Below are 12,664 nucleotides of genomic sequence, written 5' to 3'. Positions count from 1 at the left end.
CCACATGTGATAGGAAGCAAGAGAAATTCTATCACTGACCTAGGGAGGCAAGAAATTCATCATACCCTTCAGTGGACTGGTCACAAATAAGCCCATATTATTGCACGACAATAAATATTTGTTAAATGAATGAATAAACGAACAAGATGATCACTTCCTCAGAAAGGACAGGAACATAGTTCATTTACTAAAATTTAATGTCTGAATAGGGAAAATTTGCAAATGATTAAAGAAATCAAACAACAGGAAAAGGAGGGTGAGAAGCCTTATGGCCACAGTCTTCCGGTCCACCCCATTACTACCCTGTCCTCCCAGGTAACAATTTTTTCTACTTTCTGTATTTGTCCAGTTTTAATGAAAATATAAGCAAATACAAATGGATATTCTTGATTTCTGTACACTATCACTTCACAAAAAGGCATTCTGTACATGATCTGCATCTTGCCGTTTCCACCTATGATCTTCACCTTTCCTATTCTACCAAAATATATTATTTCCAATGTGTTGTTCAATTCTTGCCTACTAATACTTTATTTTGGATTTTTATTTCTTTTTCTTTTGGGTGCTGGGGATTGAATCCAGGGTGCTGTGCAGCCTAAGCTTGCATGCTGGGCACACCCAAGGAGCACACCCCTGGCTCTTTATTTTGGAGTTTTAAATCCATATTAATAAGTGAGAATGGTTTGATTTTCTTTTTTTTTTTAATGTGCAAATTTTGTAGATTCTGGAGCCACTGTTATGTTTGTTTCATAAACAGAATGCTGAAATTCCATTTTTCTGTGCTGAGGAATAGTTTAAACATGACTGGAATTTTATCTACATTGTAGAGATTGGATAAAATTCTCCTTTGGGACCCTCTGGAACTACTGCTTTTTTGGCATTTTGAGTTACTGTCTCTAATTTCTCATAAGGAAATCACTATGTTTAGACTTTCAATCCCTTTTTTGGGTAATTTTTTAATGTATATATTTTTCTAGTTGTTGATGGACCTTTAATTTATTTTATATGTGGTGCTGAAAATCGAACCCAGTGCCTCACACATGCTAGGCAAGTGCTCTACACTGAGCCACAACCCCTACTCTTCTTGAGTAAATTTTGATCAATTATTTTCTTAGAGAATTGTCTATTTCTTCCAGTTCTTAAAAATTCTCTTGCAAAAATAAAAACGTACAAACTGATTTCTCTCATGGATTTTTTTTTTTTTAAAGATGATGATTTGCAGTAATTCACTCCTTTCTTACTACTTTGTGTAGAGGGACTTTCTCCTTCTCTCCCCTGAGAGTAAACAGGCCCTGCTTCATTTATATCATGGATTTTGCTCATTTCAGTTGCTTCTTGGCTCCTTAGTGACAGCAAAACATTCTGAGAAACACTATTGTTAGCTGATGTCGCCATTGTGCGAACATCTCAGAATGAACAAACTTACACAAACCTGATGGTGTACCCTACTACACACCTTGGTTAAATAGTGTGTGTGTGTGTGTGTGTGTGTGTGTATGCACGCACGTGCAGTATAGCCTATTATTCCTATGGCTCCTAGGGCCATGATAAAGACAACAGCATGAGGTTAAGTCAAACGCAAGATAAAAGAATGCAATCAAGAGAAGCAGGTCCTAGGTGGTGCATGGGGCTCTGCAGACATAATACTGCTTCATGGGAAACCTTTATAAGGAGGAGTGCACTCTAAAATAATGATTAAAAGTGCAGTGCGATAAATACATAAACCAATAATATAAAGTCAGTTATTATAATTATCAAGTATTATGTAATATAGATCAAGTATTATGTAATATATACATGTTCATGTTATACTTTTATACAAGCGGCAGAGCATCACCACAAACATGTGAGTGGTGACAGCTGTGGCATCAAGAGGCCACAGAACAGGAATTTTCAGCTCTTTTATAATCTGACAGGTCATATATTCAGTCCATCATTGACCAAAATGTCATCATGTTGCACATGATGTATTTTGATATTTGCGTTTCCTATGTCTCCTAATCTCAAAGATACAGTTTTTAAGTCTTTTTTTTTTCATCCTTTTTCCTGCTCTGTGTGGTTTTCAGAAGTGGACAGAATGCAATCTCCCACATTCCCAATGGAACCATCAATGTATCCTGAATTTCCAATAAAGTTAATTCTGATTTCCTTTGAGAAAAATGAGAACTATTTATGATTGCCTTCCCTACTCATCCCAAAATGGAAAATCTGTAATACAATGGCAGAGGATGAAAAAAAAACTATCTGAATATAGAAGATAAATATCTGAAGAGTAAACTGAAAGTTTATTCTGCCCACTCCAATAGCTTTTTGAAACCATGAAGCAAAAGCCAATTTGCCATTTGGAATTGCTAACAAGGGATCCCAAATAAGAAGTATTCCCATGGTATTTCTGTATAGTTAGAATGTACCAGCTAGCCTCATCAATGAAGAAGAAAAGAAAAATTTGCAAAGCAGAAGGGTATTTATCACACTCCAGAATTCTTCAGCAATCAATCTAATACTGTGATTCCTTTTATCCTCAGCCCTATTTTGTATTTTATTTAGAGACAAGGTCTTACTGAGTTGCTCAGTGCCTTGCCGTTGCTGAGGCTGGCTTTGAACTCATGAACCTCCTGCCACACCCGGCCAATACTTCTGAGACAGCTTATGAGTGAAATTTTGACTTCCATCTGATTTGGGAAAAATATTATGCATACTCTATAAACCAGGCAGTTTGGCAGATATAAAATGATTCGTGTCATTGGAGCCAAGATAATTGTTGAGTAGCCCTAATCAGAAATATTACACCAGAATTGTTCCAGATTTTTTTCCAGATTTTAAAATATTTGCATATAAATAATGAGGCATCTTGGTATGGGACTTAAATTTAAACACAAAATTCATTGATGTTTCATAGATACCTCATACACATAGGCTGAAGGTAATTTTTTATTTTTTTATTTTGTACCCTTAACCACTAAGCTACATTCTCAGTTCTTTTTATTTTTTTATTTTGGGACAGGGTCTCACTAAGTTGCTTAGGGCCTTACAAATTTGCTGAGGCTGGCCTTGAATTTGTGATCCCCCTGCCACAGCCTCTGGAGTCACTGGGATTATAGGCATGTGCCACCACACCTGGCCTGAAAATAATTTTATGCAATATTTTAGAGTGCCTAGATTTTGCCTGCTAGCTGTCACGTGAGGTGAGGTGTAGAATTTTCCACTTGTGGCATCATGCTGGTGCTCCAAAGGTTTCAGACTCTGGAATATGTCTGATTTAAATTTTGGAATGCTATAATCACCTGAAAATGTATTCAATAGTAACAAAAAAACATTTAAAAAAAAAAAGACATGACCATCAGAAGGGTAATACCACTACCAATAGCCATCAAACTGACATTCTAGAATATAAAAAAATTCCCACATCTAATTAGTAGAGTTTCTGATCTTGCAAAAGACTCAGACCCATCCTGAGATGCATCTATCCCAGGCTCCCACCCCTCATGACAGCAACTCTTTCGCACAGATTTTACCTTTCAAGAAAATCCTGGCACTCACCGGTCAGTAGTGAAAATGTATCCCACGAGGTCCTTACAGCTTAACAGCAGGACACAAAATGTTATAGCAAAGAGCTCTGGAGGTGAGAGGGAAAAAACAGCACAGTGAACAAGGAGGTCCGAAGGACACAGGGGCACCTGGGTTTCATGTACAGAGGCTACAGGCACTATGAGGCTCATGCACCGGGCCAATGGGTCTAAGCACCTGTGACCAGCAGGGAAACCACAGAGGACTTCTTTGCCTGCTCAATGTTGCCAGCACCCAAAGCATTTCCTACCCGGACGTTGGCAGCCACACTGAAGCCCGCAGGGATCTAAAATGAAAAGGAAGCCTACAACAACAAAACTGCAAAATGAGAACAAGAAACAGAGAAGCAACTTGGTGCCTCATATCTCCAAGGCAAAACTTGGTCCTATAAGTTCTGTAACCTAATTTGCAAATGGCCTTGGTCCTGCTGGGATGCCCAGGGCTTATGTGGAACCTGGATCCTCAAGATAACGATGCTCATCACACTCTGGACTTTTCTGTGAGTTTCTGAACCTCTGCCAGAGGAGGATCCCACAATCACAATCCTCCTCTGGGTATGGGGGAAGGGGAAGGGGATGAGCTACCCAGAGCCCACGCTAGTGTCTATTCTGAAAGATCATCAAGGGATTAAGTTTAGAAGACAGAAACTTGGTACCAAAGGAAGTATAAGGAAACCGAATTGGCACTGTAGTTAACGAATCAGGATTCTGAAGTCAGACAGCCTGCGTTCAAATCTCTGTGACCCTGAGCAAGTTACTTCACCTCTCTAGACCTATGCTTTGCGATCTCAAGTTACTTCGACTTTCTGGACCTTCATTATTTTATCTGTAAAAAGGTTTCAGTCATGGAGCCTACTGGACAGGGATACTGTGGGTCTTTACTGAGTCCATACCTGCTTACTGCTTAAGACAGTGTCTCACAGTTAGTAATTGCTCAATACAATTTACCATGACTATTATCTATAAATTTTCCACTTGGCAAATATTAATAAAGAAAAAAGATTCATCACTCTATAAAAGTTGCTATATAGTCAGGATAACTAAGGATGGGGTTAAAGAAAATCTAATACACAGATTGAGGAAGGATTGAGAGATGTAAAAGAAATGGAAGACTTAGTCCCCACCTACAAGCTCATGAAAGGGACAGAGATCTTGCAACAAATGATTTCTTCACCATAAAGGAAGATATAGGGACATGAGAGGGAGAAATCTGGCAGGAACCACCTTAACTAAGCAACCCAAATTAACATCACCAATGATAGAACCATCAATATCATGTGCCTCCTGATACAAGGCCCTGAGAAGAAGCACATGGCATTGCTTCTATAATATTCCTGCCAAAAATAGATATTAGTCTGAATCTATTTATGAGAAAATAGGTAGAACACACAGTCAAGGAAGACAGAGACAGTCTAAGGATTTGTTCCAGATTAAAGAACTCTAAAGAGATATGTCACCCTAATGTCAAAGGAAATAAACAGTTATAGAGGAGATTATTGGGACAATTGGTGGCATTTAATTATGGACCTTGCAGATAAATAAACAGGCAGGTAGGTAGACAGATAGGCAGAGCCAGCAAACGGAGCAAAATGTGAGCAGTTGTTGAATCTGCAGAAAGGGGTCCTTCTTTTTGAAGAGAGAGAAGTAGAAATGTAAATTCTTACAAGCCTGTTGGAAGGTATATGCAACACATACAAAGGACTTGAAATTGTACATTAAATGTCACTTGGTACAAATTTAAAGAAACAATCGAGCAAGTACACAGAGACGTTCATCCTAGGATGTTCATTGAGGTGTCCATTTTATACATAGCCAAATGGAGGAGAGAATGTAACCCTAATGCCACAAAAAAACTCAGAGCATCTTTGCTGATTTTAGTCTCTTTCCACATTACAAATGCCCCTTTCCATCACACGCGCGCGCGCGCGTGTGTGTGTGTGTGTGTGTGTGTGTGTGTGTGTGTGTGGTATGCCGGCGATGGAACCCAGGAACTAGCACATGCTAGGCAAGCACCCTACCAATGGAGCTACACCCCCAAACCCTGTCTTTAATTATATATTTCTAAAGTGATAACTTGCTATAGAAGAGAGTCCTTCAGAATATGCAATGGATGTTTTCCGTAAATCAAAGTCACAGAAAATCCTCAAATGAGTGGAGTTCCTCAAATGAATGGAAATCCTGCTTCCCATTCTTAGGAGGACCCATTATGATTTAGGAGGCTTCAGAACCAAGCAGTTGGGCATGGTAAGTAACTTAGCCTTTATGGCCACATACCCTGTTTCATCTCACCTGACCCCTCAAGGCATTTATGTTGTGACAACTGAAAAGATTCTAAATGTGTGAAAATACAATCAAACCTGTCCAACTTGAATTGTGATAGAGACAGAAAGCTAGAAGATTGTTATGATTTGGATATGAGGTGTCTCCCCAAAGCTCCTGTGTTAATGCTAGAGGTTATGGGAGCTGTAACCCAATCAGTGGATTAATCCATTTGATGGATTAAGAACTTGAAAAGACTACCACACTGGGTGGTAACTGTAAGCAGCTGGACCATGGCTAGAGAAGGAGGGTCACTGGAAGCATGCCCTTAAGGATTATATCTTGTCCCCTGGCTCCCCCTTCTTTTTCTGGTCCCATGAGGCAGCCTTCCTTCATCACGCCCTCTACCATGATGCTTGTGGGCCCAGAGCAATGGAATCGGCTGTCCGTGGACTGAACCCCTGAAACCATGAACCCAAAATAAACTTTTCCTCCTCTAAGTTCTTCTTGTCAGGTTTTTGGTCACAGCAATGAAAAGCGAACACATAGATCATTTGGAGTTTCTGCCTAACTCCGGCTTCAGCTCACCGGGAAGATCCAGCCATACCATAAGGACCCTCCTGGGCTTTCGGATAACATTCATCAATCATTTCACAAATTACTTACGCCACAAATGCTGTGCCCATCAAAGAACGCCACTTGCAGAATACCAAGCAAGGGGAACACCTAGCATGTCCACATGGTGGCACTCACTTACCATGTACACGATGATGGCTAGCTCATACACGATGGACTGAGCTCCCAGCTCCACCATGCCAAGGATACCTGGTGAATCAAGAAAGCTGACACCTTGCTTTTGGACCGATCTCCCCAATCCCCTGAACCCTACCCCCATTTTCACAAATCATCCTTATACAGACCACTCAGGAAGCTCCCAATCTCGTAGGCCCACCACTCGATGCACAGCATGAGCATGCTTGGGATAGCCAGGCGCAGGAAGGAGGCCCAGTCCTGCAGGCACTCGAGGGACCACCCTGCAGGCACACACACACACACACACACACATTTCCAGCATTATCTGGCCATTGGGCTGAACTCAGCCCAAGGCAAAGGCTCATCCACATTAGAAGACAAAAGGCAGTCGTACCTCCCCATGTAGCTTGATGCAGTTTCCTCCCAAGGATGTAGAGAAAGAGAAGGAGAGCCAGGGTGAACTGAGCAATCATATTGGCCAATGCAGAACCCCTGGAAAAGACAGTCCTTGTAAGGGCAGGCACCTGTGCTTCAACTTGTCCAAGCCTTCCTCAGTGAGGAGGGAAGCAATTCCCCTTGTTGTACTCTCTTCAGCAGGTTCCAAGATTATCTTCCCAGGACAGTACATCCCTCCATCCCCAATAGGGTTTTCCAGAGTAGCAGAAGGAGGCTACACAAGGAACAGCAAGTGCCCACCCTTCTTCCCCTTGGAGAAGTCCCAAGGGGAGGCTGGACTCACATCACCCCAAGATGCAGTTGATGGAGAAACAGGTAGTTGGCAAGGGCATTGACAAGGTTAGCGGCAACTCCCGTCAGGATCTGGGGCAGAACAATTCCCTGGAACAAGGAGATGACACAGGCCACACTTACCAGACACTCTCCAGCTAGCCTGCTCAGTTGGGTGTTTATCTCTGGTGTAGCAGGAGGGGTTAACTGGGGTGCAGTATTAGGTCCCTGCTACTCCTACCTCCCCACTCTCCCAGTCCCTCCTCTTGCTTCTCTTTCTAAAGCATGAAGTGAAGAGCTCTGACCACAGAGAGACGTACGGGCAAGAAATGTGGAGAAAGCAGAGAGAAGAGAAATGGCTCATCTCCAAAGGTTCCAGGATGCAGGAGCTGACAGGTTTAGAAAAGGCACTTCTACACTGGACGGTGTGTGAAAGTGCAATACTCTCTCAACCAAAATGGGAATTCAGAAAAATCGACCAAAGAAGATCTTGTGAAACTAGTGTTTCTTTCTGGAGGTGTGTAGAACAGACTATATCATAGCTGACTCTGAGAAACAGGGGCAGGAAAAATGTCCAGTCTATTTGGGTATTTCAAATGCAGACTTAGGGGCTAGGGTGTAGCTCAGTGGGGGAGCACTTGCCTAGCATGTTTGAAGCCCTGGGTTCAGTTCCTATGGGGAAAGTAGCAAATCAAATGAAGTCTTAGCACATGGACATAAAATAACATTTTATGGATGGCAAAATCTGTCCTGCCACATAAGGATAGAAGAACAGAATACGTAGGCTGCAAAGACAAGAGGGAACACTATTGCTCCCAAAGTCTCATTGCTCCCATAAACATGTCTTTCTTCTTCTTTTTTTTTTCTTTGAATGACTGCTGCTTTCTTACACACTGAGAAATTTTCTTCTCAAAATCAAAGTCTGTAAGAAATGTTGCTGTTTGAAATGATCTCAGTAAAAAGAAAACATCCCACTCTTCCTTTTGACTTTAACACAAAAGCATCTTTCGGGGCTGAGGGTGAAGCCCAGGGGTAGAGCACTCCCTAGCATGTACAAGACCCTGGGTTCCACCCCCTGCACCATAAAAGGAAAAAGAAAGTAGCTTCAATTTCCACCCCACGTGCAGAACTTCACATGAGTCCCTGGATGTAGTGGATTACATCCACCTGCCTCCTACATCCACCATAGCTTCACAGTTTCAGAAGGAAGAGGACCTGGGTCCATGTTACAGTGTAGACTTGATGCTGGTCCTTCACTCAGAGCCCTATTCTGTTCTAAGCCCACCAATCACCGCTTCATTTAAATTTCACCTGAACCCCAGCCTTCTTCAAACTCATTCTAACTCCTCTTCTTCATCTGATGAGACTCTCCATGACTCCTCTGATTTTTCTCTCAATAATGATTGGAAAAACCTAACAGGTTCATCTCTGATGGCTCAGGCAGAAGGGGCCAGGACAAGAGTCTTCTTTGACAACCACTTACATAAACCACTTATTTATCAAAAAGCCCCTGGTTAGTTTTTTAGCCGGGGAGCTTACGATCAGATTTACATTTGAGTCTGAAGATAAAATCAGCATTGTGGTGTTGGATGGACTCAGAGAAAGACTGGCAGCAGGAACACTTAGATTCTACAGAAATGACAGAGAACAAATGGCAAGAAATGAATTAGGCGGTGGCATCGAGGAGGGGGAGGGGCAGGTAGCACCTATGGGACCAGGTGACTGAGCAGACAGATGTAGGAGGAAGAAAAAAGAAGAAGTTACAGCCAGGCGTGGTGGCGCACACCTGTAATGCCAGCGGCTTGGGAGGCTGGGGCAGGAGGATTGCGAGTTCAAAGCCAACCTCCGCAAAAGCAAGGCCTAAGCAACTCAGTGAGACCCTGTCTCTAAATAAAATACAAAATAGAGCTGGGGATGTGGCTCAGTGGTCCAGTGCCCCTGAGTTCAATCCCTGGTACGGGAAAAAAAAAAAGAAGTTGTTAAAGGTGTGACAGGGCCTATGAAAGACAGATTACAAGGAGAGAAAGTGGTGGAGGCCATGGATTGAGATGGTATCCAGGCAGGGGAGGAGCAGGCTTGTGGGCAGGATGAAGAGGTCTTATATGCTACATGCATGAGTCTCCCAAAGACAGCTGGAAATATCACCTGGAGGTCAGAGACAGATGTGGAAGTTAAGTGCACACAAATACTCAGAGACAGATGTGGAAGTTAAGTGCACACAAATACTCAAAGAGGTAGCTCCCTCAGAGAAAGTCACAGGAGACCCAGGGAGGTCACTTTCCTACCTGAACATTTAAGGATTGCCTAGGCTCCTCTGTTCTCTTCCTCCCCTATGCCCCCTCTTGCAGATTACGAAGTCTCTCCATCACAGCCAGTTGCTTCTTTTTGCTCTACACTCAACTACTGACCAGGCTTCTCACTAGGGAGGGCCCCTGAGAAAGAAACTTTGGGGTAAAGTGCCACTCCCTCCTCTCCGATGGTCCCTCCAGTCCACCTGCCCTCTCATTCTATTGCGCTCACCACGATCGATCGCATGTCCTGCTGCTCCCACAAGGCAATGCTTCCTTCCTCGAGGACCTTCATCATCCCACTACCTCCACAACTACCTCATCTCTGCTCTGCTAATTAGCTTGTTTCCCACCAACTAAAGCCCTCATCAGAGAACATGAGGCTCTGCTCCAGCAGCCCCTGGGCCAGCGCACCCTTCTAACGCCATCACCCACAGTGTCCCCCAGCACTGCAGCCCCACTATCTGGGGTACCCTTCCCTTGCTTTCTCCTTAGAAACCGCTCATGCTCACCATAACTCTGTTCACACCTCTGACCCTCCTCAGCTCAGGGCTCCTACTTCTAGATCCCACATATTTCTGGAAAATGGTGTTTTCCTACCCACTGTCCTCACTTGACCAAATTAGGGCCTGAGGTTAAGGCCACCAAGAATGCTGACTTCTGGGTTGGGGATGGAACTCAGTAGTAGAGCATTTGCCCAGCATGCACAAGGCCCTGGGTTCCAGCCCCTCAGTCTAAAGATAGTTTGAGTATATAATTCTAACATTTAAAGATTGGAAGAGTCTTTATTTTTTTTTTAATGCAGTAATGTTCAATTGAGATCATGAAGAAGGTAGGCAACTTACACTTTTCCTTCTCCTTTCCCTCATTCTTCACGTTCCTCATGCTAGGAAAGCCTGCCTGTGTGATGGGGATCCACATCCCAGCCCCCATTTACCTGGATTGTTCTAGAAGCAAGTCCATGGTCGTACATCAAACACTGGCATCATGAATCCACAACTACCAAATCAGGCAACCATTCTGGGACCTTTGGCCACTTCTGTTAGCCACATATGAAAAGTCCTGACTAACATTAGATGTCATTAAAATTGAAGCTTATATGTCCCCACTGGGAAAACTGGGGGCTTTCAGACAGAATCAAGCAGAGAAGCTGGCTCTCTGGAACCAGGCAGGTCATTTGACCCTCATTTCTCTCCAGAGAGCAGACAGGACTGCACTCTTCCTTCCAAGGAGCCAGTTTAAAATGTAAGAGCCAAAGAACACAGAGGGTCCAACCCTATTTTGCCAATGACAATATTTCCCAGTGGGAACTGGATGTGAATTTTCCAGAGCCAAAAATAATGTTTTATTTCCTTGATATCACTTCACACCCCTCTCCACATCAAAGTCCTGAGCGCACAACCTTGAAAATGTCCCCCACTCTGGGGTCTCTGAGTATGCACAGGGCCCCCATCCCATTAGCCTCCCAAAGGAAAAGAACTGTCCACATTACCTGGTTGAGCAAGTATTTAACTTGTAATATATAAAGAAAGGTTGCCTGCAAGAGAACCAGAGGTGGATGTTAACGTTGTGGTCTGGCCACACATCAGTGAGCGGGGAGCCACGGCTGGCTTGTGCTGTAACCAAGACCCAGCTGCCCTCTGCCCCCACAGGGACCCACCAAGCCTCCCTCTAAGCACAGGGTCAGGAGCAGGGCATTTGTGTGGCCAAGGAGTTTCCACACATCTCTCTTATGGATTCATATGATCCAAGCAAACCCCCATCTGAAAAAAAGGAAATGCAGTTTTCTTGGTACATGGCAAAGATATTCTGGGGATATTGGGAGGTAACTTGGAGGGCCCCCTCCTTGTGGACAAGGCTGTTGTCCCACTCAGTGGAACGATGAAAAAAAAATCACATTTTTAAAGATTTTAGGGTAGAACTGGAGGTGCACCTCAGTGGTAAAGCATTTGACTAACATTTTAGGTCCTGGTTCAATGCCCAGCAACTCCCGCCCCACCCCCAACTCCTGCCCCTCCCCCCCAAAAAAGTGACATAAAAATAAAATAAAGGGCTGGGGATATAGCTCAGTTGGTAGAGTGCTTGCCTTGCCTGCACAAGGCCATGGGTTTAACCCCTAGCACCACAAAAAAAAAAAAAAAAAAAAAGAAAAAAGAAAAAGAAAAGAAAGAAACAATCAATCAATCGGGCTGGGATTGTAGCTCAGTGGTGGAGCGCTTGCCTGCATGTGTGAGGCACTGGGTTTGATTCTCAGCACCACATATAAATAAACAAAATAAAGGTCCATCAACAACTAAAAAAATCTTAAAAAAAAATAAAAATAAATAAAATAAAAGCAGATAAACTAAAGAGCACAGAGTTAGTTATGAGGACCAATGGATACTATTACAGGCTGAACTGTGTCCCCCAAACTCACACTGAAGCCCTATTCCCCATGTGACTATATTTGGAGGTCTTTAAAGAGATGATTGAGGGTATAATAGTGATGCCCTAATCCAACAGGATCAGTGACCTTATAAGAAGGCACTAGGAGCTCTGTACACAAGAGGATGACTAAGTGACTTGGCAGCAAAAGAGGGGCCGTCTACAAGCCAAGGAGAGAGGCCACAACCCTGCTGATACCGTTACCTTGGACTTGCAGCTCCCAGAACGGTGAGAAAATACATTTTTGTTGTTTAAGTCCCCCAGTCTGTGATATTATGTTGTGACGGCCCCAGCAAATGAATCCATCCACACTCTCCAACTTAAATGACCTTAGCTTTGATTGTTCATTGACCACAGACAAATGGGTGTCAAACATTAACACCTACCTAAGAGCTCGGTGGGATCACACTCTGTCTCCTGAGTGTGTCTCCACAAAAGGTCTAAAGGTCAAAGTGATGCTCTCAGAGGTTATGAGGTGGGTAAGACCTCTGGGGGTGGGGGGAAGAAAGTCTGAATTCTTCTCTCTGGATGATCCCACAAGGCCCTGAAGCTATTGGAATTCAAGAAGGTGGCCTCCTGGAATGGAGTCACCCCCCCCCCCAACCCTGGTGTTTCTTTGAGATGAAGTTAACATTGGCTGCGTCCTTA

General features: G+C 43.4%; 1 protein-coding gene across 4 annotated transcripts in view; it reads right to left on the bottom strand.

Annotated features, from left to right (window-relative positions):
* Slc47a1 (solute carrier family 47 member 1) overlaps window positions 1–12,664 on the bottom strand; it is a 39,267-nt gene that overhangs the window by 14,996 nt on the left and 11,607 nt on the right. For 3 of the 4 annotated variants that reach the window (XM_046420781.2, XM_046420754.1, XM_058572206.1), the window contains 7 exons: window positions 11,085–11,129; window positions 7,318–7,415; window positions 6,973–7,070; window positions 6,746–6,859; window positions 6,583–6,650; window positions 3,745–3,853; window positions 3,541–3,616 (listed from right to left, as the gene is read on the bottom strand). In XM_046420781.2, coding sequence (XP_046276737.1) covers window positions 3,541–3,616; window positions 3,745–3,853; window positions 6,583–6,650; window positions 6,746–6,859; window positions 6,973–7,070; window positions 7,318–7,415; window positions 11,085–11,129 — 608 coding nt within the window. The remainder of the gene's footprint in view (window positions 1–3,540; window positions 3,617–3,744; window positions 3,854–6,582; window positions 6,651–6,745; window positions 6,860–6,972; window positions 7,071–7,317; window positions 7,416–11,084; window positions 11,130–12,664) is intronic. The other variant, XM_046420764.1, reaches the window with a different exon arrangement.

This window comes from Marmota monax, unplaced genomic scaffold, assembly GCF_021218885.2.
Source record: "Marmota monax isolate L192 unplaced genomic scaffold, Marmota_monax_Labrador192_F-V1.1 WCK01_AAM20220418_F8-fsc00397, whole genome shotgun sequence".
Lineage (NCBI taxonomy): Eukaryota > Metazoa > Chordata > Mammalia > Rodentia > Sciuridae > Marmota > Marmota monax.
The sequence above is the reverse complement of the archived record's forward strand: the minus strand, read 5'-3'. Positions and strand labels throughout refer to the sequence as shown.